The sequence below is a fragment of the Bubalus kerabau genome, chromosome 17, assembly GCF_029407905.1.
Source record: "Bubalus kerabau isolate K-KA32 ecotype Philippines breed swamp buffalo chromosome 17, PCC_UOA_SB_1v2, whole genome shotgun sequence".
NCBI lineage: Eukaryota > Metazoa > Chordata > Mammalia > Artiodactyla > Bovidae > Bubalus > Bubalus kerabau.
In genome coordinates, this window is record NC_073640.1 from 25,045,457 (window position 1) to 25,072,731 (window position 27,275).

Here is a 27,275-nt window from a genome sequence, read left to right on the forward strand (position 1 = left end):
CACTCCACCTTTTAATTATTAAAGCTTGCGTTGGGTTCATCACATATGGTAGCTTTTTGAAACCTTTCTTCAGCAAACAACGAAATAGAATTCCAGGATTTGCGACTCAAGGGAGGTGTACGTACTTCTCAGAGTCCTGAGATTACAGAAAGCTGCAGCTGGCCAGGATCTTGGAGGTTGACCAGTGCAGCATCTCAGTCCTTGCCTTGGTCACCCTACGGGGTACCCCCTCCATTTGTGGTGAGGAAGATAACTCTGAGGGGAAGGAGTCCAGGCAGGATCGCACAGTTGGCCGGTGGTGGAAATGAATTCTTGTGTAAGAGATGCTTTGTGGGAAGACTCAGGACCTAGAATTCTAGACTTGGTTTCTTTCTTTTACTTTTCCCCTAAAGTAGGACGTCAAAGAACAACGTCATTAATTGGTCTTGAGTATTGATAGGTGGCCTTGATGATAACTCACGAAAAGCCGAGTAAAGTGAACGTTGCACATTGTGTCCGACTCTTTGTGACCCCGTGGACTGAACAGTCCATGGAATTTTCCAGGCCAGAATACTGGAGTGGGTAGCCTTCCCCTTCTCCAGGGGATCTTCCCAACCCAGGGACTGAACCCAGATCTCCCACATTGCAGGCAGATTCTTTACCAGCTGAGCCACCAGGGAAGCCCCATGAAAAGCCTGGGAGCGCTCAAATCTTTGATTCACCTCTATGAGGGTGATGTTCAGTCATAAGTCTTTTACATTATTAATAGCAAGTCTAATGGAGACTTTCTCGCCAGTATTGTTTCCCTCCAACCTGAAGAACTTCCTTTTGGATTCTTTGTAGTGGAGGACTGCTGGTGGCAAATTTTCTTACCTTTTATTTATAGAATGTATAAATATTTTGCCATACTCTTGAAGGATATTTGTTGATAATGAATTATGAGTTGACTTTTTTTCTCTCCGCATTTAAAACATGTGATTTCCCTGTTTCCCGGCTTCCATTTTTGTCCGATGATAAGCCAGAGATCACTTGTAGCATTGTTGCTTGTAGTATGTCATTTGTCTTTGTCTGCTCAAGATTCGCTCTGATTTTTAGTTTTCAGCAGATTGACTATGATATGTCTAGGTGTGGTTTACTGTTGTCTGTCCTATTTTGGTTTCTTCAAATATCTTTTCCATTTTGTTTCTCCTCTACGTTTAGGATTCCAAATACATGTGTATTAGATTTTTTTTATAGTAGCTTTTCCCACTGAGGCTCTGTTCACTTTTGAATTTTTTTCCACTGTGCTCCACAGAGTAGTTTCTACTGATACATTTTTAACCTCACTAACTCTTTTGTTATCTACAATTAGCTGTGTATTTTTAATTTCAGATTTTAGTTTTTGGTTCTAGGATTTCCACCTGCTTCTTTTTAATTGTTTCTATTTCTCTGCCTAGAGTTCTTATCGAAGAAGGCGATGGCACCCCACTCCAGTACTCTTGCCTAGAAAATCCCGTGGACGGAGGAGCCTGGTAGGCTGCAGTCCATGGGGTTGCGAAGAGTCTGGCACGACTGAGCGACTTCACTTTCACTTTTCACTTTCATGCATAGGAGAAGGAAATGGCAACCCACTGCAGTGTTCTTGCCTGGAGAATCCCAGGGATGGGGGAGCCTGGTGGGCTGCCATCTATGGGGTCGCACAGAGTCGGACATGACTGAAGCGACTTAGCAGCAGCAGCAGCAGCAGCAGCAGCAGAGTTCCTATATGTTCCCTTATAACAAGCATATTTTTGTTTACTGAGCATAGTTATAATAACTGCTTTAAACTCCTGTCTGAGAATCCTAAGTTCTGGGCTATCTTGGGGTTAGTGTCTCCATTGGTTACCGTCTCTCTTGAGTATGAATCACATTTTCCTGTGTCTTTGTAGGTCTAGTAATTTTAGATAATTTCCTGAATATTATGGATGAAATGTTATAAAGACCCTGGATTCATTATATTCCTCTGAAAGACTCTGGAGTTCTTGTTTGTTTCTCTGCTTAATGTGCAGTTTACTGGGGTGAATTCAAACTCCAAACTGTTATCTCTTCTGTGGCGGGCAGCAACTGAAATCTCAGTTCTTTTATCCTTAGTTGGAACTGCTTGAAATCTGCCCCAAGGGTGTGTGTAGGTTGGCGGCAGCCAGAGATTTGAGCAGAGTTTTTAGACTGAATTCAGGGCTGTTTCTCTGTGGATTTTTTCTTTTCATGATGTTTCTCCAACTTTCTAACTGTTGTGGTCATCCTAAACTCCTCTGATTATTCATGACTCTGAGACTAAGGGGTTAGTTTTAGCCAGCTGCACAGTAGCTGACTAAGGCCTGCCTTCAGGCAAAAAGCTCTGTGTGTGTGTGTGTGTGTGTGTGTGTGTGTGTGTGTGTGTGACAGAGAGAGAAAGAGAACTTTCTGTAGTTTTTACCTGCTTTGGAACTTTCTCCAGTGCATTCAGATAGTTATTTTTTTATATATTTATCCAGAGGTTAGTTTGTTATTCTGCCATCAACACAGTGTAATCCTCCTTTTTACCTTTTAAGAATATAAAATACAATAAATGTTCACAGTTCTTTTTCCTTCCATTTCATAAAGGTTTTTCCTGTGTGTGTGTGTGACGTGTTCTGGCTGTGTCCTGTTTGAATGTCTCTACTGCATCATCCAGTTCTTCCCTTATTGGGGAGGACTCTGTGCCTGCGAACCTCTCTGTGTAAAGCACAAGGGATCTTGGTCAGCTCAGAATCCTCTGCGAAGGACAGAGTGATGCCAAGTTTGCTGGCTGATGTCTCGGGTCCTGCAACATCTTTCTTCTTGTTTATCCAGTTCAAGTTACTGCCTGACCTCCAGAGTTAAGTTCTCTCTACACTAACTGGGTACAGGGTGACGGTGGCCCTGACACCTTACCATTTTCTGACTGTGGAAATAAAATTGGAAAATGAAAAGAATTACATTTTCAAGGTGCAGGTGGTTCTGTAACAACTATGCTCATATTCGGGTTGAGCTATAAGGTCAAGGGAGTTGGCCTAATTATGGAGATGTGGTCAGTTAGGAGCAGATGTGGTGAATTTTGCTCAGTGGACTCAGCGGTCTCTGTTTTCACATATTGATAGTTTGAAGCTATACTTTTCTTCTGTTACCCAAGACTCGTCTATGAAAGAGTTTCTTAATATCTAAATGGCTGCAGGGCTTCAAAGAAGCAGAAAGTGAGAGAAAAAAAAGTTAGGCTATTCTGTAGTTTTAAAAATACTTTATTTTTTAGCGCAATTCTGGGTTCATAGCAAAACCGAGTGCTAAGTACAGAGCGTGTATGATTGTCTTCTCCCATCCCCCACCCCCTGGCACAGGCACAGCCTCCCTGCTATCAACATTCAGCCCTGAGTGGTACATTTATTATGTTCGGTGAACTTACACTGACACATCACTAACTCCATGGCTTACATTAGGGTTCACTGTTGGTGTTGTGCATTCTAAGGATCTGGACAGACGTATAATGGCATGTGTCCACCACTATAGGATCAGAATAGTCTCACGGCCCTTGTAAGCCTCCCTGCTCCCCCTGTTCATCCCTCTCTCCCCTGCTACCTCCTGGTAACCATGGATCTCTTCTCTGTCGCCTTAGTTTTGCTTTTTATCGAATATCATACAGCTGGCCTCATACAGTATGTTGCCTTTGCAGATTGGATGCTTCCACTTAGTAATATGCATTTAAGTTTTCTGTGTGTCTCTCCATGGCTTCCTTGGTTCATTTCTCTTTACTACTGAATAAGTTTCCATTGTCTGAATGTACCACCGTTTATTTATCTAGTCATCCATCGAAGGACATCTTAGTTGTTCCAGGCTTTGGCATTTATAAATAAAGTTCCTATAAACATCCATATGTGGGTTTTTGTTTGGACATAGTTTTCAGTTTGCTTGGGTGAATATCAAGGAGCTTGATTGCTGGACTGTATGGTAGGAATACATGTAGCTTTGTAAGAAACTGCCAAACTGTCTTCCAAACATTCCACCAGAAATGTTTGCGAGTTGCTCTGGTGTCACATTCTTGTCAGCATTTGCTGCTATCAGTATTCCAGATTTTGGCCATTCTACTAAGTGTATAGTGGTAACTTGCTGTTATTTTATTTCACGATAACATATGATGTAGAGCATGTTTTTACATGCTTACTTTCCATCTGATTATCTTCTTTGGTGAGGTGTCTGGTTCAGATCTTTGGCCCATTTTTAATTGCATTGTTATTTCCTTACTGTTGAGTTTTGAGGATTCTTTGTATATTTTGGATAACAGTCCTTTATCAGATAGCTCTTTTGCAAATGTTTTCTCCCAGGCTGTGGTTTATCTTCTCATTCTCTTGACAGTGTCTTTTGCAGAGCAGAAGTTTTAAATTTTAATGAAGTCCAGCTTATCAATTATTTCTTTCATGGATCATGCCTTTGATGTTGTGTCACTGGTTTTAATAACAAAAACAACCATAATGAGACCATAACGAGACTAACCCAAGGTGGGATGTCAACTGCCACAAAAGCAATCATTTTGTATCAACTAGAGCTCCATGGTAATGTTTTATTTGGCATTTGAGGATCCTTCCACGCAAACCATTCCCATGGACATGTAATACAGAAACATATATGTTTACAATTACTTTGTAAATGGTATAGCTATTTCAAGTGAGATGTCAGCAGTAGAAATAGATTAGGCTGCATATGTGAGTCCTGATTTGGGATTAGCAAGCAGCAACCACTCTTTGAGCTGCTGCTTCTGACATTCTGCTTGAACTGAAAGCCAGGTCTTATTTGTTTTTCCATTCCCTGGGAAGCTGGTAATCATGTTCCATGGAATAGTGCCTCCCCCTTCACTGTTCCCAGCCGTAAGGCTACAGCTGCTAATGACTGTACTCTACAGAGGCACTGAACATCAGGATTTGTAGTAGGGGTTGGTATGCCATGGCGAGCAATGAGGGTGACAGTAACAAGTCAGTTAGCTTCCAAGGAGTTGGACTCCAGTGAAATACATGTCAAGGAGAACTTTGGCAAAAGATATTGGCATTCCTGATCCAAGAGATACCACAGCTGGTGTGTTTATCAGCCCAGTGAGTTCAGATGGAGGGGTAAGTGATGAAGAACTCAAAGGAAACGGGGGACTTCTTAAAGGTGACATCAGGAACCGCCAGAGCATCACCTTCACTGTATTCTCCTGGTCAAAGCCTATCACGGGCACAGCCCAGATACACGGGGGAGGAAGAAAAGATCCTATCTTCGTGGGGGGAGTTTGTGGCTATCATTAATCCACCACATTTAGTAATTTCTTCCGCCACCCCATCTCGTAGACCATTGACATGAAGAGCCCAAAATAACAGTGCAGTAATTGTGGCCTCCATGGGACTCTTTCCCTGTTCCCTGGGGTGAAACGGTTGCCCTCAGAACCAGGATCTCACAGCACCTGACTGTGGCTGTGGGAAGCACCTATTCTGCAAGCGTGCTCCTGGGAGTGGTGGTGACGGGGGCATTCCTACTTCGACCTTTCGGTTTCTGGAGCCACATATTTTACTGCTGGGGACGGAGGGCCACGCCAGCTGGAGAGTCAGTGCAGAATTTGTATCCCGGAGGACAGGACCTTAATTTTCTCAGTTGTCTCTAAGAAGGCACCTCAGCTGGGCCTGTAATAGGCCATTCCTTCATTCTTGGAGAATGGCTGCCTCGGGACACTGAAATATTGGACAGAAGCAGTCATCCCCTCATTTCTGTGCAAGACCTCCCTTGAGCTGAGGCATGTGACATGGGATCTTGTTTGGTCAGTCAGACACTATTATCCCTCCAGTGCTGGTACTGGTGGAGGCACTCTGCATGGGGCAGACAAACACATCTCCAGAGGAGGCAGCAGCTGCAGGAGCAACAAATTCCTGCCTCCTCCAAAGGAGAAGGAATCCAGTGGGATCAACCTGCTACCATCAGAGATGGGCTGGTCTCCTAGAGAGATGGCACCATAGCGAGGGCTCAGTGTTAATCTGGCTGCTAGCAGGCTGAGCAGTAGCCAGGACCAGCCATGGTGAGAGAGAGGCCGGCATCTGGGCCCACACACGGTCTCCATTCCTGTCCTTTGGGGCATCCTTAAGTGAGGCCTGGTGCGGCAGTTCACACTGACAGATCGGGCCTGCTGACCCCTAAATCAAACTCAAGATTTTTTTCTCCCGGATGAATCTGGTGGCATCAAAGGCCCTTCCTAAGCCAAGAGACCACGGTGTGGGTTGAAGACAAGGCACTGCTAACACCCCGTCAGGTGGCATGGGAGCTTGGGCCATTTGTTGGTATATCTCATCAGCACTGTCTGCGCTGCCTGATCCCCAAAGAACCATTTCGATCATGCTGTGGGTTGCTGTAGCATGGGTACAGGCTAAGGAGACTCCCACAGGTGTGCACAGCTTATGCAGCAAAGCACACAGTGTACACCTGAGGTAAGATGCTGGTAGAGGGAAGTGAGTTGAAGCTGTCGCAGAACTGGCCACCAGAGCGGTTGCTGGAATTTGAGGTACGGCGGTGGGGGTATGAGGTGGGGCCCCAGAGGCCTCCGGTCTCCTTCTACCCCATCTGCTTTGGTTCTGCTATCCAAAACTGACTTAGATTCTCTACCCCCAACTCGAATCAGTTTTTTGGAGAAAACAGAAAGATGAGATGGGGAAAGCAGAACAAGAGACCTTGGAGGATCTCTGCTGCTGCTACTGCTGCTGCTGCTAAGTCGCTTCAGTCGTGTCTGACTCTGTGCAACCCCATAGACGGCAGCCCATCAGGCTCCCCCGTCCCTGGGATTCTCCAGGCAAGAACACTGGAGTGGGTTGCCATTTCCTTTTCCAATGCATGAAAGTGAAAAGTCAAAGAGAAGTAGCTCAGTCGTGTCCGACTCTTAGCGACCCCATGGACTGCAGCCTAGCAGGCTCCTCCGTCCATGGGATTTGCCAGGCAAGAGTACTGGAGTGGGGTGCCATTGAGGATCTCTAGCCATGAGGAAACCACGTGATACCCATTGTAACCATTAATATGTTCCCTCTGTTAAAACTCTTGTTAGTTTTATTTTGTTGTTTGTGGTTCCCTAGGTATATACCCAAGAGTCAAGAAAACATACCTCTAAGGAAAAACTTGTACACAAATGTCCATAACAGCATTGTTCATAATTGCCCAGAAGTGGAAAAAACCTAAATGTCTGTCACTCAATGAGTGAATAAACAGTGTGGTATAGTCATACAATGGAATATTATTTAGCAATAAAACTGAATGAGACACTGATGCATGCTACAATGTGAATGAACCTTGAAAATATTATGTTCTTTAGTGAAAGAAGCCTGTCACAAAACCACGTATTATGATTCCATTTATGTGAAATATACAGAAGAGGCAAATCCACAGAGACAGAAAGTAGATTAGTGGTTACCTGGGGCTGAGCGGAGGGAAGCTGGGAATGGACAATGATTGCTATCTTTATGTGTTTTCTTTTGGGGTTGCTGAAAATGTTCTAAAATTTGATTTTGGTGATCACTGCAGAACTCTGTCATTATGTTAAAAATTATTTAACTGTATACTTTAAATGGATGAATTTTATCGTTATGTGAAATACATCTCAAAATAGCTGTGAATAATATACAAATGGAAACACAGTAAAAAGTAGGTTTTTTTTTCCTTCTTCTTCTAGCTGCCAATTCCCTTCCCCAGAAGCTACCACTCATCAAGTTCTTAGATGTAGTTCCAAAGATATTTTATTTATATTCAAGCACATGTACATACATGTTTTTATGTAATTTATTGCATAAACCAAACACTGTTCCTTACCTTGCTTTTTCATTTAAAAATGTATTTTGGAGACATAAACAGAGAGAATGCCCTGTTAAGATAGGGGCAGATAGGAATAAAAGGTCTACAAGGCAAAGAATGCAGAAGACTTACCAGTAACCACCAGAAGCTAGGAGAGAGACATGGAACAAAGTCTTCCCTGGAGCCTTCACAGGGACTATGGTCCTGCCAACACCTGACCTTCAGAACTCTGGATAAATATCTGTTTTTAAGCCAAAAATCAAACAAAAATATACCTTGGAGATTATATCTAAAGTTGACTCCTCTTAAATAATCTAAGACACAATCTAAATTATATCTGACTCCTTTTAAATAGTGGCATAGTGTTAAGTTTCATGACCATAAGAACCACAATTTATTGAATGAATTCCTAATTGGATAGTTAGGGTGTTTCCAATTTTTCCTCTTTTAACAAATGATGGAATAAACAACCTTGTCCAATATTATTCCTTACATTTGCAAATACAACTCTGGGATAAAGTCTTCAAAGTGGAATTATTGGATTAAAAGATAAGTGTATGTTAAATTTTGATAGAACTGCCAAACTCATTACTGTAGCATTTGTGGGAAATTACCCTCCCACTAGTAATATTTGAGTGTGCCTCTTTCCTGTAGCCCTGTTAGCACTATGTACTATAAAATTTTTCATCTTCTCAATCTGATAGTTGAAAAATTTTATCTCACTGTGGTTTTTATTTGCATTTTTGTTATTATGAGCATGTGGACTGTCTTTTCCATGTTTAATACCACCATCAATATCATTACATTCAGTAATGTTATATTCACTTCATGAAGTCAGTTGTAGTTTCTTTTCTGTAAATTATTTATAATATTTACCCATGTTTCTATATGCTATTTTTCTTTTACTGTTTTAGGAGCTCTTTATATATTAAGAAAACTAGCTATTTGCTCCATTTTTAGCAAATATTTTTCCAAGTTTTTTCATTTGTTTTGATTTTATGATTTTTTTTCCTTGACTATGAGGGCTTCCTTCATAGCTCAGTTGGTAAAGAATCCACTTGCAGTGGAGACCCTGGTTTGATTCCTGGGTCGGGAAGATCCATGGGAGAAGGGACAGGCTACCCACTCCAGTATTCTTGGGTTTCCCTTGTGGCTCAGCTGGTAAAGAATCCTCCTGCAATGTGGGAGACCTGGTTCGATCCCTGGGTTGGGAAGATCCCCTGGAGAAGGGAAAGGCTACCCACTCCAGTATTCTGGCCTGGAGAATTCCATGGACTGTATAGTCCATAGGATCGCAAAGAGTTGGACATGACTGAGCAACTTTCACTTTCACTATGAGGAAAATTTTATTTTTGTGTAGTCAAATATATTATTATTTCATTTCATAGCTCCTGGATTTTGTGTTATAGAGGTTATCTCCATTTGAAACTGTAAAAATAATTATTTGTTTAGTTCTAGTGCATATATAGTTTCGTTATTTTACATGTATGTATTTATAAAATTTATTTTGCTTTATGGTACGAGTAGGGATCCAATTAACTTTTTACTAGGTGTCCTTTTATTGCTTCTAACATCATGACTGAGTGGTCTGCTGCTGCTGCTGCTAAGTCGCTTCAGTCGTGTCCGACTCGGTGCGACCCCATAGACGGCAGCCCACCAGGCTCCCCCGTCCCTGGGATTCTCCAGGCAAGAACACTGGAGTGGGTTGCCATTTCCTTCTCCAATGCATGAAAGTGAAAAGTGAAAGTGAAGTCGCTCAGTCATGTCTGACTCTTAGCGACCCCATGGACTGCGGCCCACCAGGCTCCTCCATCCATGGGATTTTCCAGGCGAGAGCACTGGAGACTGAGTAGTCTACTTTTCTCTATTATTTAATAAGCCACCTTTGCTGTACTGACTTCTTGTTTGTATTGGGTCTCTTTCTAGATATTTTGAGCCACACTACATTTCTGTAACAAACATTTCTTGATCATGGTGTATTTATATATATATATATATATATATATATATATATTACTAATATTTAAATTGTTGTTGTTGTTCAGTCACCAAGTCGTGTCCAACTCTCTGCAACCCCATGAACAGCAGCACACCAGGCTTCCCTGTCCATCATCATCTCCCAGAGCTTGCTCAAACCCATGTCAACTGAGTATTTAAATATATGTTTATATATATATTTATGTTCAATTTTATTTGGTAAGATTTTACTTGGAAGATTTTTGCTTCAATATTCACAACTGAGATTAGTCTTCAGTTTTCTTTTGAGTATGTCTTGCAATGTTTATTGGGTTTGCAAAACAGTGATATATTCACTTCTTTAAAAGATTATGGAAATTTTCACTCATCTTATATCTCTGAAACAGTTTGAATAGCTTAAAATTTGAATAGCTTAAAAAGATAGTTTAAAATTATTTAGTCTTTGTAGGCATTTTAGAATTCATCTGTAAAACCTTCTGGGTCTAGTACTTTTGGGGGATTAACCCTTTAACAATTATATTTCTTCTATGGAAACTGACCTTTTAAACTTTCTATCTCTACTAGGGTTAATTTTGGTAAACGATATTTTCTAGAAAATCATCCACTTTATCTAGGTTTTCAAATGTATCTGGATAGAATTGTGCAATTTAAGATTCTTGATATTGTAGAATAGCCACTGATTCAAGAGTTAAATCTCCAGTTATCATGTTTTAGTCTGTACTTGTGCTTGCTTTCTTTTATAATGATTACATCTATTTTGTTGATTTTTTTTCGAAGAAAGATCTTTTTATTTATTAGTTCTATTTGGTTTTTAACTCAATTGCCTCTGCTTTTATCTTTGCTATTTCCTTCTCTCTACTTTCTAAACTTCCTTTTCTAATTTTTGAGATAGGTATTTAATTCATTTATTATTACTTTCATTTTGATTTTTATAAATATTTAATCTATGTATTCTTTTTACCTTTGCTTTAATTGTATTTCAAAGACTCTGATACATACTGTTGTCATAATCATTATTTTTAAAAGAAATTGTTTAATTTCAATTTGTATTTCCCCTTTGGCTAAAGAATTGTTTAATAACTGAAAATTTTCCAGATGGAAAAGACTTTGTGCCATTTTATTTTATTTAAGCCTTATCACATTGTAATGTTGGTTTGCATTATTTTTACTTAAAAAACCTTATTGATGTTTTCTTGGTGACCTTACATATGGTCAGTTTTCATGAATGTGCCATGTATTTGAAAAGAAAAAATATTCTCTTTAATAAGGGTGAAGGCGTCAATGTGTATTCATAAGATCTACCCTGGAATTATGTTGTTTATATTTTCTACATGTTTATTTATTTAGCCCATTTGCTCTGTCTTGAACTAAGAATGGATTACAAGGCTCTTCTAAATATAGTTCCATGTGTTTCTCTTCTGTATTCTGCATGAAGGCTGCTGCTGTGTTATTCGATGCAGTTATTAGTAACTCTTGTTTCTTCACTATGAATTATGGCTTTTAGTTTTATGAAGTGTCTTTATTTGTCTCATTGAGCCTTATTCCATCCATGAATTTCATCTTGTCAAATATCAACTTCACAGACTCTGATTTCTTTATGTGCATTTGCCTGGTTATAGTTTTACCTACCCTTTTAATAATTGCACTTTGTTTTAGGAGTGTCTCTTACAGTATAGAATTGAATTTTTCCTTGAAAGATGATCTGAAAATCTTTTCTCACAAGTTAGTTAAGATCATTTACATTTATTATTATAACTTAAATACTTGGTCTTAGCTCTTACTGTTTTGTGCTGTATTTACTATGTGTTTTTCATTCTCTGGTCTGTTTTCTTTTCACCTTACAGTTTTTAAAAATGTTGGTGATTAGAATGATTTGTGGGTTTTGTTTTAGTAATTATCTTTTCACTAATATCTTTATATAATGCCCATGATTGCTTTATTTAGGCTTCTGCTATCTGTCTGCTTTAAATGATACCTTTGACTCTCACCTTTAATCTTTGTGAAACCAAAATGAATTTATTCTACTTTTGCATATCTTTTATCGCTTCCCCTCTTTATAAAATGGTGTTAAATCTACCTTATCAGAGCACATAATTTTTGCTGCATACTATTTTCCATCTTGTTGCCCTATAGTTAGCTACAGGCAGTGCTTACCACCAGTCTTTTAACAGTTTCATCATTTGTCTTTTAGTTGGACCAAAGCGGTCTTTCAGTAGATTCCTCAGGAAGGATTTAATAGTACAATACTCCCGGAATTCTTGTCTAAAATTTTTTTTCTGTAAAGAAGCACATGAAAAGATATTCAACGTCATTAGTCATTAGGGAGACAGAAATCAAAGCAATAATGATGGGGAGGGAGATGGGAGGGAGGTTCAAGAGGGAAGGGACATATGTATACCTATGGCTGATTCATGTTGATATGACAGAAACCAACAGAATTATGTAAAACAATTATCCTTCAATTAAAAAAAAACACTATAATGAGATTCTACCCCACACTCATAAGAATGACTATGAAAAATTTAATATTTTGAGTCTTTGCAAGTGTTGCAAGGATGTGGAGAAATTGGAACCCCTGACTATTGCTAGAGGGCTTCCCGGGTGGCGACTGCAATGCAGGAGACTTAAGAGACACAGGTTCAGTCCCTGAGTTGGGAAGATCCCCTGGAGGAGGGCATGGCAACCCACTCCAGTATTCTTGCCTGGAGAATCCCATGGACAGAGGAGCCTGGTGGGCTACAGTCCGTAGGGTTGCAAAGAGTCGGACATAGCTAAAGTGACTTAGCATGCACACATGCACACCACTGCTAGTGAGGATGTAAGATGGGTCAGTTGTTGTGGAAAGCAGTTTGCAGTTCCTGAAGAAGTAACAGAATTGTCACATGACGCGGCAATTGCTCGTCCAGATTTACACCCCAAAGAGTTGATAATAGGTACTCAAACAAATGTTTGTACCAAGATGTTCACAGCAGCAATGTTCACATTAGCCAAAAGGCAGCAAAAATCCCAATGTCCATCAATGGATAAATAGACAAATTGTGGTTTTTAATACAATGGAATATTATTCAGCCACAAAAAGGAATGAAGTATTGATAATGTTACAGTATGGATGAATCTCAAAAACATTATGCTAAATGGAAGAAACCAGACACAAAAGGTCACATATTGTATGACCCCATTTATATGAAATATCCAGAATAGGTGTGTGCATGCTCAGTCATGTCTGACTCTTTGTGACCCCATGGACTGTAGCCTGCCAGGCTCTTCGGTCCATGGGATTGTCTAGGCAAGCATATTGGAGTGGGTTGAAGATCCGCCTCCAGGGGTCTTCCTGACCCAGGGATAGGCCTGCATCTCTCGCATCTCCTGCATTGCAGGAGGATTCTTTACCACTGCACCACCTGGGAAGCCCCAGAATAGGTAAATTCATAGAAACAGAAAGCAGATTAGGGGTTTCCAGGGGCTGGGGAGAGGGTAATAGGGTATAAATGCTTACTGTATGCAGGATTTTATATGAAAGTGTTTTGAAACTAGAGATAATGGTTATACAACAATGTACTAAACGCCACTGAATTGTTCATTTTAAAATAATTTTGTTATGTGAATTTTATCATAATAAAAATCGATTTTCTTAGCCAAGTTGGATAAAAAAAATAATCCTTGTTTTTCTCTTCATTTGAGTTTTTTGATCAGTATTTTACGACTGTCTTGTGAGTTGCTCTTGCAAAATCTAATGCCAACCAGATTTTATTTTCTTTATATGAGATTTTTTTTTTTTTGGCCTGGGGGACCAAAGGATATTTTTTTGTTTAACCTTAATGTTTCCTTATTAGGATATATTTCAGAGTTGACTGTTCTGAAGTAGTTTTCCTACCTGGTGGACCCTTTCAATATGTAGATTCAGGTATTCTTTAATTTCAGGAAAACTTATTTAAGTTTGCCTGTCTATACTGAAACTATCATTTTCTCACTGGTTCTACCTATTTCTTTAATTTTCTTGGCTCCTTTCACTTCTATCCACTGTCATCCCTAGTCTATTCTCAGCCATATTTATTTTCTCTTAGGTACATTATAATTTAGTCATTTCAAGATTCATTTTGTTTTCCCTTCAATTTCTTTCCTAACATCAGTTCCGATTTTATAAGTTCCAGTTTGTATAGTTTGAGTTTTTAAACTCCCAATCTGTTTTTTTCCTATCTGCAGTTTCTTTCTAAATTGTATTTAATTCATGTTGAAATACTGAATCAACATTTTCTTTTGGCATCAGGGCTGGTTTTATTTCTTCTGGAGTTTTGCATCTATTGAGAAGTTTTTTTAAACTTACAAAGTTGAAATATAAATTCAGAAAGTAAATAGCTGATAACCATGCTTCACTTTTTCCCCCCACCATCTTAATCCACCATAATTAAGAATCTACCACATGGTAGGGTATATCACACCACTTACCATAAATCATGTCACCCTTTTTGCCATTTGATGAGTGAGCAACCCAGCTTCAGAGTCCCATCGTGATCTTCTGCTTTCTAGGGCTATTCCTGGGAGCTACCCTTAGCCTAGGTTCCTCCAAAGCAGGGTCGGAAACAAGGACTTGCAGGCAGGTACTTTATTTGGGTTCCCAAGTGGCTCAGTGGTAAAGAATCTGCTGCCAGTTCAGGAGACGTGGGTTCTATCCCTGGGTCAGAAATATCCCCAGGAGGAAATGGCAGCCCACTCCCAGTATTCTTGCCTGGGAAATCCCATGGACAGAGGAGCCTGGCGGGGTCACAAGAACTCATGGGGTCGCAAAGAGTCGGATACGACTTAGCGACTGAGCACGCAACTTTATTTGGGAGATGGTCCCAGGAAGAGGAAGGAGGGCCTGGGAGGAGTAAAGTAGAAGGAAAACGCCAGTGCAAAGTTGTATTTCCAAGTTGCTCACCTCTGTAAGTGGTGGGACTTATTCTTGCTGGAATTCTATAGAATGCCCTTCAGGGTTTTCCATCTCCACTGGCTGCTGACTCCTATTGGTCAAGAGCTTCCCTGGGGAGTTAACTTCTTTGGTTGTGAATAAAAGATGGAGAGGAGAAGATGGGAATAAAAGATGGGAAGGAGAATGTGAGGTAGGGCCCAAGAAGTATTTCATACTCTTTTTCTAATGACTTCCAATGTTTCAGTAAAGAAGTCAGCTCTCAGTCTTAGTGTGGTCTCTGACTTTGAAGATTTTCTGTCTTGGGTTTTCAACAGTTTCTCTACAATGTACCTCAAATAACTTTCTTTATCAAACTTGAGCATATAGGATTAATTCATTCTTCTAATTGTGTCTTATGCATAGTCTGGAAAATTCTTAGCCATTATCTTTTGGAATATTGAGTCTGATTCTCTTTTTTTTTTTCCTCTTTGGGACTTCAATTATGTGTACAGGCCTACTTAGTTTTATTTTACTGTGCTTTGCAGATATTGCGTGTATGTGGTTTTTTTAAACAAACTGAGGCTATATTGATCAGATCTTTTGACTTGATAATTTTCCCAAGGTGCCATTTTCCCAACAAGATTTTTTCATTTTGTGTCTGTGTCACATTTTGATAATTCTCATATTTCCAGCTTTCTCACTATTATTTTATTTTATTTGTTATAGTGACCTCTGATCGGTTATCTTTGGTGTTACTATGCAAAAAGATTATGGCTCACTGAAAGCGCAAATGATAGCAGTTTTTAGTAATGAAATATTTTTAAATTAAGGTATGTACTTTTTTTAGACATAATGCTATTGTACACTAAATAGACTGCAGTATACTACAAACATAACTTTTATATGCACTGGGAAATCAAAAACTTTGTGTGACTTGCTTTATTGTGATATCCACTTTATTGCAATGGTCTGGAATCAAACTTGCAATATCTCCAAGGAGTGCCTGTATAACTTTCCATACAATCCAAGGTTTATTAACTGCTCCCTCTTTTTTTCTTCAGTATTTTCCATTTTTCTTTCCATGCATCCAAATGGATTTTTAATTTTTTTTAAGTTTCCTAAGTCTCTCTTCAATTGTGTCTGATTTGCTGAATATCCACTTAATGAATTCCAAGTTCATGACGAATTTCATAGACAATGATCCCATTATCTGAATTACTTATGTGTGTTTCAAGTCTGTTGTCTTAGTCTTCAGTCATGTGGTCTTTTCTCCTTATGTGCCTAGTTAATTTTATATGTGTACCAACCACTGTATGTAAAAAAAAAAAAAAATGTAGAAATATATAATTTGAGTCTGGGGTATTTACTGGGGCTCTTAGTCTTCGGTGGACCCTGGATTACAATTTTTATTCTTCAGAGCCCTGTGAGTCTGCTGGAAGCTCTATTCAGCTTCTGAACCTGTTACCCATGCTTTCAGATTGGCAGCTGCATCTAGGAGAAAAGCAGCCTTTGGGGTTAGCTCACTTTCTGGGCTTTCCTCTGTTCCCAGATCTTGTTCCTATAATTTCTTACAGCTTATGTAAAATGAACTTCCCAAGTTGCTCTTAACAGGAAGGGTGATCCAAACTATCAAATTTACCATTCCTGGGGTAGAACTCCATCCTGCTGAAAAGTTTTCTCATTGTTTCCTTATGGAAAATGGCTGTAAGATTCTATTTTTAATTAAAAGTTGATTTGGATTTCCCTGGACTAGCCAAGGCAGATAATCATATGGGTGGGGAGGAATCTGGGTGGTTTCTAAAGACTTCTTAGGTTAAGTGTGTCCTCTATTGTTGTTATAGTGAAGTGCAGTTTTTAACAATAAATGACCTTCTATGGGGCTTCCCAGGTGGTGCTAGTGGTAAAGAATCTGCCTGCCAATACGGGAGACATATTAAGAGACACAGGTTCGATCCCTGGGTAGGGAAGATCCTCTGGAGGAAGGCATGACAGTCCACTTCAGTATTCTTGCCTGGAGAATCCCATGGACAGAGGGGCTAGCCTCAGATGGGCTACAGTCCATACAGTCACAAAGAGCTGGACATGAACGAAGTGACTTAGCACACGCGGACATAGATAATGACGCCATCTTCTTTCTCTGGGGCCCATAGTTTCAGCTGGTTCCTTCTTTATTTCACTATTATGCCTCCAAGGGAGACCTCCCCTTTCCAAAATGCCCCGTTCTCTTCCAGAAGAGGTGTCTTTCCAAGACTGCTGCCTCTGGTCCTCTGCATTTCCAGCCCCTTCCATTCACTTCCCCAGTGACCAGTACTTTGATTCACCAAGCCTCAGGCCTGTTCTCGGTATTTCCTCTCTCAGGTGGACTGTCTCCTGGGAGAACCTTAGTTCTGTGTTCTGCCACCACCAGAATCTTGTCACAGGTGCTTCTCTTATGCTTAACCCTTGCCCTTCGCACCCTCTACTGGGGGCTTCTGAGCTGATGTTTATTTCCCTCACTTACACATAAAGTGAAGTTTGTAGAATTTTCTTCTAGTTATGTTGTAGGACTGGGTTATTTCCTGTTGTAGTAGAACCCTGAACAATAAAAACCAATATTTTGAACTTTTAGATGAAATTATTTTTTAGCTAGCCTTTTGCTATTCAGTTCTAATTTCACTGCATTTTGTTCAGAAACAAATTCTAAGATTTTGATTCTTTGGAAAAAGAGACTTCCTTTGTGGTTGAGTACATGGCTAATTTTTCTTTGAATGTTTTACATGCATTCTATATCCATTTGAGTTTAGTAATCATACTGAATAAATCTAGACTTTTTCTTATTTTTGATATATCACTTTCTTGAGAATTAAACTATTAAAACCCATGTAGTCATTATAGTTCTGTCAGTTATTGCTTCATGAATTTTGAGGCTATATTGTGAAATATTTACTGTATATGTGTGTAAATATATATGTGTGTGTGTGTATGTGTGTGTGTGTGTATGTATGTGTGTGTATGTATATATATATATATATATATATATTTGTGTGTGTGTTGTGTGTGTGCTGTGTGCTCAGTTGGTAAGCCGTGTCTGATTCTTTGTGACCCCATGAACTGTAGCCCACCAGGCTCCTCTTTCCATGGCATTTTCTAGGCAAGAGTACTGGAGTGGGTTGCCATTTCCTTCTCCTGGGGATCTTCCTGAGCCAGGTATTAAACCTGCATCTCCTGAACTGGCAGGTGGATTTATAGCGTGTGTGCGTGCTTGAACGCAGGTGGATTCTTTACCATTGTTCCATCTGGGAAGCGTGTGTGTGTGTGTGTGTGTGTGTGTGCGCGCGTGCGTGCATGCGTGCATGTATTCAAGTTGGCTACATCTTTGACCTGTTGTTCCCTTAACAGTATAAAATCCTTGTCTCTTGTTTTCCACATTGCATTAGATTTTGTCTGATATTAAAACTGTCACTGTACCTTAATGTTTTACATATTTAATGCTTCTATCTCTTGTTTTATAGCTTTTCTTTCCTCTCTTGGTTAGAAAAGTCTCCCCAGTCTTTAGGCTGTATTGTAGTCTCTAAGTTTTCTTGCAAAATTTCTCTTACTTTTTCTGTTGTTAATGCTGATGTGTAAACTATGACAAAACACATTTATAGAATATATAGCTTGATTTTTAATGACACATTTCCTTAAAATTTCTTAAAAACACCTTATGTTTCAGCTTCTTATCAGTGATAAGAGCTTTCTGAGTTTCAGCTTCTGTTACTTCACTGTAAAAAGGTACAAGAAGCAAAGACATAAAAATTAGCCTGCTGTTTCCTTAGTTTCATAATGGCTAAGAGTGCCCCTGTTATGTTAAATTAAGAGAAGACTTAACACAATGACATGTTTTGGGAAGGCCATTTTAACTGTCATAGACGCTGGTATCTAAAGAAGCATTTAGAGTGGGAATGTAAATTGGTACAGCCACTGTGGAGAAGAGTAGGGAGGTTCCTTGAAAACTATAAAGAGAACTACCATATGAGCCAGCAATCTCACACCTGGGCATATACCCAGAGAAAAACCGTAAAGACACATGTGCCCCAGTGTTCACTGCAGCACTATTTACAACAGCCAGGACGTGGAAGCAGCCTAAATGTCCATCAGTAGAGGGATGGATAAAGATGTGATACATGTATACAATGGAATATTACTCAGCCATAAAAAGGAATGAAACTGGGTCATTTGTAGAGATGTGGACAGAACTAGAGACTGTTATACACAGTGAAGTAAGTAAAAAACAAATATTGTATATTGTTGCATATATGTGGAATCTAGAAAAATGGTATAGACAATCTTATTTGCAAAATAGAGACACAGATGTAGAGAAGAACAAACATATGGACACCAAGGGGGTAAAGGGGAAGTAGGATTAATTGGGAGATTGGGATTGTCATATATACACTATTGATACTGTGTCTAAAATAGGTAAGTAATGAAAACTGACTATATAGCTCAGGGAACCCTACACGGTACTCTGTGGTGACCTAAATGGGAAGGAAATCCAAAAGAGGGGATACATGTATATGTATAGCTGATTCACCTTGCCGTACAGTAGAAACTACATAACATTGTAAAGCCACTATACTACGATAAAAATTAATTTAAAAAAAGATGTGGTTAGAGCACAAGAAAAGAGGAAGGAAGTACATGCGCTTTGACTAATAACTAAAAATGAACAGGGGGATAGACAGGTGGGAGGAAACGTCACAGCGGAATAGAGGTGTGAAGAGAATAGAGGACGGAAATATAAAGATCAACACGTACATCTGATTTAAAAAGAAAACTGATGACATTCAATGGGAGAGAGCTGATTCTGTTATGGGGATGAGAAAGGCGCATCTCAATAAAGAGTGAGAAAGGGCAAAAAGCAAGGAGAAGCCCAAAGGCATCTACCACAGAAAAGAGCTCAGAGTCTGAGGGAACCAGGTTTTACTTCAGAAAAACTGAAGGAGAAACATGGTTTAAATATTTGAGTCAATGTTACAGGGAAAACGAAAAGGGCAAGAACAAAAGGTGTGCCGGCACCAGGAACACGGGCCCGGCTTCCCAGGAGGTGAGACTGCCGGGTGCAGTCCACTGGTGGTGCTTTGAAATGGAAGTGAAGAGTCTAGCTTGTAAGATAAAAGAGATGGGGATGAGGAGATGTTTTCTCATTCTGAATTTTCAGATTTTGAAACACTTGTTTCTGTAGCTTTGATATTTTTTAGCTTTCTGGTTGACCCGTGGGTTGTTTTTGTTCTGAACAAAGAGGATGGAAAGCTGCCTTTGCTCCCATTCATGGATCTAATTAGGCATGTTGCCCAATCGGTAATAAATCATGGGTTTAGTTTTTCTTTGCTAAGGTGGTCAGAGGCCTTCAGGCATGAGTGACTTATTAAAATGTACTCTCATAGTTGGGGATGAATGATCATCCTGGTATTGTCAATCACTCAATAATTTTATATCCCCGAAGCTCTCCCTTGGTTGTTCTGTACTACCCAAAGATGACATTTTATTCTTGTATTTGTTCTTAGACATGATTCACATTTTGCGATATCTAGAGCATAAGGAAATCATTCTAAATTCAGCAATTGTGCCAGTTTGACTAAAAAAACTTATTTTCCATATCCACAGAAATGTTAATCAGATTCTTGTTAGAACATGTGTAAGAAGTGGTTTTCATTGTCACAGCTCCTGATGTCAGATTACTAAAGTAATTTATGTTTTGTTGTGGGAACATGGGTGCAGGCAGAGCCTTCCCAATCACACGACCACTCTCGGCCCACACGTCTTCATAATACACAGAAATTATTTGCATTTTGTGGTAACGAGCGAATGGCAGCAACAGCAGAATTTCAACGTGGCTGTTCTTTATTTGATTAAATATATTCTCTATTTATTCTTAAAAAAACTAATTTAAGTTAAACGGCAATAAACCATGATAATTTAGAAAACATGTTGAAACTGAGAGTGAAGAGAAATGTTCTCTACGTAAACCACACTGTAAACCATAAAACTTATTTTTGTCAACTGCTTCTCATGACAGTGGCTAGGAATTTGACATTTCTACTACAGTAGGCAAAAAAACATGTAAAATATACTCTCCCACATACCACATCACATCTCTATTTATATTTCCAAACTAAAAGCATTTCAGCCCCCAAAAGTGCTGAGTGTACTGTGTCCGTTTACACCAAGAGCTGTAAGTTCACACAGGCCTTACCTTAAACGGGTGCATTTGTGCGGCCAGGCCCCTCTACCCTCAAAGCATACTTAATGGATCAAGCCTGGCTCACCAAGAGAAAAACACTGCTCTTGATCCTAAAAGGTGGGGAACTGTTCAATGAACTCTGCTCAACACAAGACAAAATGAAAAGCTATTCTAGAAACCCGTCTAAAGCAGCCAGGATCACTTATCCACTTCAGGATGTGCCAGCAGTTATTCAACTACTTATGAAAGTGAGTTTTGTGAAAATTCATGTAGTTTGAGGCTGAGTATTTCAAAACTAGAAAAGGAATCTTAAGTTATGGTACATACGAAAATGACAGGAATGTGGCTAGTGCTCTGATGTCAGCTGAGATATATATTCTATACAGTTGACTAGATCTCAACAGATTTATAATAAAAACTTCCCCTTTCCACTTCGAGATCATAAGAAGTCAGCACAATCCAGTCTTATCCCTACAGAAAGGGCATTTAGTTTGGGATGTAACGTTTTAAAACAATAATACAAACCTCCTGGGAGAATACCACAATAAATGTCTCAAAAACCACTCAGTTAATCCCAGGGTATAATCCGGCTGTTTTAAATTACTGCAGGGAATATCACGGGCCTTAATGACACTGTAACTGCTTAAAGCCAAAGAAAGCTAGAAAGAGAGGCCAAAAAGATGAGCTCAGAGCCAGCTGAAGTGACAACAAACATGTGGCTGTTTACTAGGGTTGGAGAGGTTTAGTCTGCAGATGTTTGTGGTCTCTGGAAGGCTTCAGAGGAATGAGTTATTATGAAGATTTGCCGAGTTTGATGAGAGCAAGATTCTTCTTGGAGATGGCAGGCCCCAGACAGGGAGGCCCAATGGTAGAGACAGAATTTATAGATTTCTGTGGTCAGATCATACTCTACTGGTTCCACAATGTACATCAACAAATTAATATTGTACGGATGTCATTTCAAAGCCTCTTAAAGACGAGAGTCATTATTGAAGCCATTAGAGCACAGATGGTTCAAACTATATGCAGATATTCATACTTGCATTTTTGCATTATAGCTGCTTTTTTTTTCTGTTTAACTGTAATGAATTGTCTCATAATCTATTCCATCTTCTTGCCATTAGCAGGCTTTGAATGTTCACAAATAGGAGCAAAGAACTCATTTTCCAGAGCTTTAATCACACAAAGAGGGAATGCCTAATTCTCTAAATGAAATGGTCTGTGATCACTGAAGCAGAGATTTAATATATCACGGCAAATTAGGTAGATTTTAATAAATTACTTATCTCTCTGAATACTTTACATATGCTTAAGAAGGAACATAGCCTGTTTGCAAACAGTGAAAACCCACAGCCTATAAAAATCCTTTGAAGAAAATGACAAATAAAAAAGTAAATTAAAAAATGAAATGCATTATATCCTAGACCTCTAGAGACAATTCCTTTGCAGCATTGATTCACAGCTCCATTAAAAATATCAATTAAATCCTTCAGTGAGATTGAGTAAAAGCTAGAAAATTAACTTTCTGAGCTGCTTTTCAAGGATCTGGTTATCCAGATACACCCGAGCATTGTACAAGCTTGATGTAAATTTTTAAAAAAATGATAAAAAGATACTCCTTTCAGGTCTAACTAAGCATATCAAAATCTGAGTCATATTTTTAGTATTTTCTTTCTCTGCCATAAGCTAAGTTTTCAAAGTGTAAATTTCATGTATAAATATTTCTTCTTTATATACACACATCCCTGGATCCATATGAGCATTACAAATATCTGAAAACAATACAAATATTAATAAGAAAAACTATACTTTTTAGGAAAGAAAAACAAAACTTGGAGTGATTTAATAAGTTGGTGCCAAGTCTCATTCTTTATATTTAATTGATAGAAACGGCATGCATCAAAGAAAATGCATACTGAGCTTTAATGTGCATAAAATGGATATTAGCATTTTAAAGAGGAAAATTAACACATTAATCCAAGTAATTTTCATATAGTGCTTCTAATAAAATCTTCACAGTATAAAACTCTTAATGAGGCTAATCATAGGCATTCCATTTAGTGGGACAATTAGGGATAACATAAAAGTATTTCTTTTTCAGAGGTTTTCTAAGATTTATGCTTTTTTGCTTATTAAAAATAAAAATAGGAATTGTGTTTCAGTTCTTCATAAGGAAATGTTGAAAATGCAAATAGACTTTCTCATGTTATCATGTAGGTATAAATTATTGAGAAGGTGTTGCCCACTGTGGAGAACTTAAGTTCTCAAGGGGTGGCAGTCATGGGAAGAAGGGAATAGAAAAATAAACAAATGAAAAAGTATACAAAACATGAACACTTCAAACCCCGGTCCTCCCCGCCCCAGCTTGCCATGAATTATAGATTATATACACCAGAGTAATTATGGAAACCTCATCTAAGCGCTTTCATGTGAGCATTTACTCAGGAGTAGGAGATGCCTCTGGAACAGTTTCTTTCAAGCCTCCAAGTCATCTCTGAACTGCTCGTAGACAGACCGTAGGGCATGGAGTGCTTCGACTGTTACCCTGAGCTTGCCAATACCTCCACCACTTGCTCTGGCATCCAAAACTAGGGAGAGAATAGCAGAAAAGTGTTAATATCATTCAACAGATTTTTCTTGAGATAAGCCTAACTGAAATAGTAGTCAAAAAGATGAAAACAGCTCTATAAAAGTCCAAAATTCACTGGTATCAGAAATCTAAGAATTAAAGTTTGTCATGTGTGTATGGGGAGAAGGCAATGGTACCCCACTCCAGTACTGTTGCCTGGACAATCCCATGGATGGAGGAACCTGGTAGGCTGCAGTCCATGGGGTCGCTAAGAGTCAGACATGACTGAGCGACTTCACTTTCACTTTCCACTTTCATGCATTGGAGAAGGAAATGGCAACCCACTCCAGTGTTCTTGCCTGGAGAATCCCATGGACGGAGAAGCCTGGTAGGCTGCAGTCCATGGGGTCGCACAGAGTCGGACATGACTGAAGCGACTTAGCAGCATACATATTTCAGAGGTATGGCATGTAGGCATGTACGAATACACACTGCTTGTAGAGTTAAAACTAATTATCTGATCCTGACCTTTACCTAGTGGAAAGGCTATAGGATAATGATTCCCACATAGAATCAGAATTTATTAGGAAGAAACAAAAAGTCTAAAAGGGATCAAGATCTGACAGTGAAGAATCTGTTCTAACATACAGTGTTAGCAAATCACAGAATGGCAACCCACTCTAAAGAAATTATGTGGTCATAATTTGGAATGCTTATTTATCTAAGGAAAGCATTCCATTTAAAATAGATTATATGTGGGACTTGCCTGGCCGTCCAGTGGCTAAGACTTCGTGTTCCCCATTCAGGGGGCCCATGTTCGATCCTTGACTGGGGACTAGATCCCACATGCCACTAAGGGTTTGCATGCTGCCACTAAAGATCCCATATGCTACAACTAAGACGCAGCAGAGCCAAATAAATATTAAAAAACAGATGATATGTGAAATAAGAAAGTTAAAATGGCAGACCCAGAATCTTAAGGTCTATGGCCTCCTTTTGAGGATCTATGAACAGATGTTGCAGGAAAGGAGATGTAGCATTTTTGAGTGTCAGTGGGCTTCTCTGGGAAGGAGGCACAGCTTTTAGTGGTGTGCCAAAGGGAGATTGTTTGATCATTCTCTGAGTTTGGGGGTGGCAGCGAAATGGGCTGCTGATTCAGACTCCACCTTCTATGAACAGGATACTTACTAGTGATTCAAGGCCAGAATTTTGGACCTGGTAAGTCTGAGAGCGCTTAGGAGTCTATATAGTTTCTTTTCTTTTTGTATGTGTGATTTTCTTGAACTTTTAATGTGTGTGTGCCTAATTCCAAGAAAATTTGTAAGGAAACCTTCATATAAAACTTAATATACAAAGACTTAGGTGGAGAAATGAGCAGGAAGGGAGACTGTGGGGGCACAAGTGGTCCCCAGCACACAGAGGAGCTGTCACCTCTTCTTTGGGATGTTTCACGTCTATGTCTGGCAAAGCAATAAAAGCCTGACTCGACTAGTATTTTAATTTTCTGACTCTTTCCCAGAACAAGGCCACAATAGCTGTCGACATCAGGTCAATATGGTCATTTGTGGTCTTGCAGGATGAGAAGATGGTGTGTGAAACAGAACTGACTGGAGAAGAGATTAAGAATACAAAGCAGAGATAATTTTGATCCTTTTTGTCTCTTGGTTCTGGCTGTCTTTATAGGATTTAGGTTAATATTTTAATCCTCTTATCTTATTCTTCTATGCCTGCCAAAGTTGTGACATGTATATGATATGTATGTGATATGTACAGTTTATAAAATTTCCCAGAACAGGTTTCTAATTTGGTTACTTGGTCTAACTTGGTTAATTATTTGGCTTGATTCTGAATTTGGAGCACTTGACGCACATCCAGGGCAAGCTTGATGGCTGAATTATGCTATAAGCAGAGTGCCTGGCACTTAAGAGGTGCTCAGTTAAGTGTTCACTTAATGCACGAATCAATGAGTTAACAAACCATTTACATTCTTCCAGCTGTGGATGGCTCTGCTGACTTAAGAAGTGAGACTAGGACTCAGCCTCATTGCTCCATTTATTGTATAGCTCAGGCCATCCCTGATTATTATTATTAAAGGTCTTGATTTCGTAAAGTACAATTCCTTCAGCAGATTCTAAATGTGTTATATAAGGATAAAGAGTAGAAAATAGGCATTGGTGGGACGCATACCTGGTGAGGTGAAAGTCGAGGAGCGGACTTTTTGTAAAGAATCCCTAACTCCACCCTGAATCCTGATGAGAAGCAAGTGACCAAAATGACTCAGAGTTATTAGCTGTGACTCTATCACCGGACTGTAACATTGAATTAAAGAGAAGCCTTGCAAAAGACATGATAATGATCACTCAGAATAGCATGCCTTAGCTGAAGTGAGGCTTGACAGCATGAGGCTTCTATAAACAATATTAAAAACAATCCAATGGCCAAATTATTGTCACACTCCCCAACCCCCCCATACTAACAAAATGAGTAATTCCTTGTGAAACACAATTAATTATTTTTAAATTTCTGTTGACTCAAAGGAAGGCAGAGAAGGAGGGGGATGCAGGGAGAGATTCCAGCTTCAGCAGAAAGTCAGCTTGAGTTGCAAAGGGTTCAGCTAGTGTGTGACTCAACATCTTTGCAGCCAGCAAAAAGGTTTTAATAAAGGCTTTGGATTTCAGCAATTGCTGGTGGTACAGATTGAGCAATACTTCCACCCGTACCATCGATATTTTGCTCGATGATGTCTTTCCCTTCCCGAAACACGTCAGCGAGGTCAACGTTAGCGATGCCAATGTCCTCACACTCCAGGTCCTGCTCGTCCTCAGGAGGGTCACTGACCACAGTGAAGCGAACACTGAGGAGGGGAAGGACAGAGAACATCACCAGAAAGTGAGAAGGAGACCACCACAAGCGAAACAAGACTCCCGAATGGGTGTGTTTTAAAAATCAGAAACTGTGACATTTCAAAGTTTTCTATCATTCCAATAAAAAGAAAATTGTGTTAGATAAATTATTCTATGAATGATTAGAATGATTAGTGCACAAACAGACTTCACATGAACACTAATTCACTTTTCTCAGCACTGATTACCATTTATCTCTAGAATCTGAGAAAATTACTAGGCGAAGAGAAGAACCAGATGTTCACTCTGTTACACAATTATCTGATCATATTTTGACATGTCTACTGTTGAGGCTAAAAGGATCAAGTGAGTCAAGACCATGGAGGTTAGGGCAGTGTTTTCAACAGAAAGGTAATATTTTCTACAGAAACGCACAACTTTAGAGTTTCTACTAAGCAGCTTAACCAACTGTGTTCTATATATTCTGATTTATGTTAGATAAATGCTGTAGTTCCAGCCAACAGCTATATGAAATGTTTGTATTACTTCAGAAATCTTTTAACTTACAATCATAGCATCCAAGTTTTATTTTACTTTTAGACATATAATTGTAGGGTTCTGATGGAACTGATTTGAATTAGTGGCTTGTGTTGAGGCCAAACATGGATTGACCAAATGACAGGAATTTACAGTTAAGTAGTCTTTTGATATGTCTTGGCAGCGTAGCTTAAACCATGAATCCTTGTAAACTACCATATTAACCATTTTCAAAATGTATCCATTCCAAATCAGATGCAAACAAGAAACTTGTTTCTTAGATAACATTCTTCAGTAAAAATCTAAGTCTCTGAGACATTGTGCCTTGAAAAATATGCACAGTTAAAATCCTTTCCAAATACTTACAGGTAAACATGACAATATTTTAAAATAATTTGCTACAAGTATTCAACATTTCATTTCTTTACTAAGTCTCTGCTTTTTGGCTAGCAATACGTTTTGTTCAGGAAATAG

The 27,275-nt window shown here is 39.2% G+C and overlaps 1 protein-coding gene and 1 long non-coding RNA gene across 8 annotated transcripts in view; one reads left to right on the forward strand and one right to left on the reverse strand.

The window, feature by feature from the left end:
• Positions 1-27,275, forward strand: part of LOC129632188 (uncharacterized) — a 36,263-nt gene that overhangs the window by 5,101 nt on the left and 3,887 nt on the right. The window contains exon 3 of one of the 2 annotated variants that reach the window (XR_008704395.1): positions 1,416-2,043. The exons of the other annotated variant lie outside the window; for it this stretch is intronic. This is a non-coding gene — a long non-coding RNA (uncharacterized LOC129632188). Of the gene's footprint in view, positions 1-1,415; positions 2,044-27,275 lie in introns of those variants that run through there. 2 annotated transcript variants of the gene reach the window in all.
• Positions 22,080-27,275, reverse strand: part of RPGRIP1L (RPGRIP1 like) — a 95,487-nt gene continuing 90,291 nt past the window's right edge. For all 6 annotated transcript variants that reach the window (XM_055553631.1, XM_055553630.1, XM_055553629.1 and 3 more), the window contains 2 exons: positions 26,142-26,275; positions 22,080-23,440 (listed from right to left, as the gene is read on the reverse strand). In XM_055553631.1, coding sequence (XP_055409606.1) covers positions 23,328-23,440; positions 26,142-26,275 — 247 coding nt within the window. In that variant the 3' untranslated portion in view covers positions 22,080-23,327. The remainder of the gene's footprint in view (positions 23,441-26,141; positions 26,276-27,275) is intronic.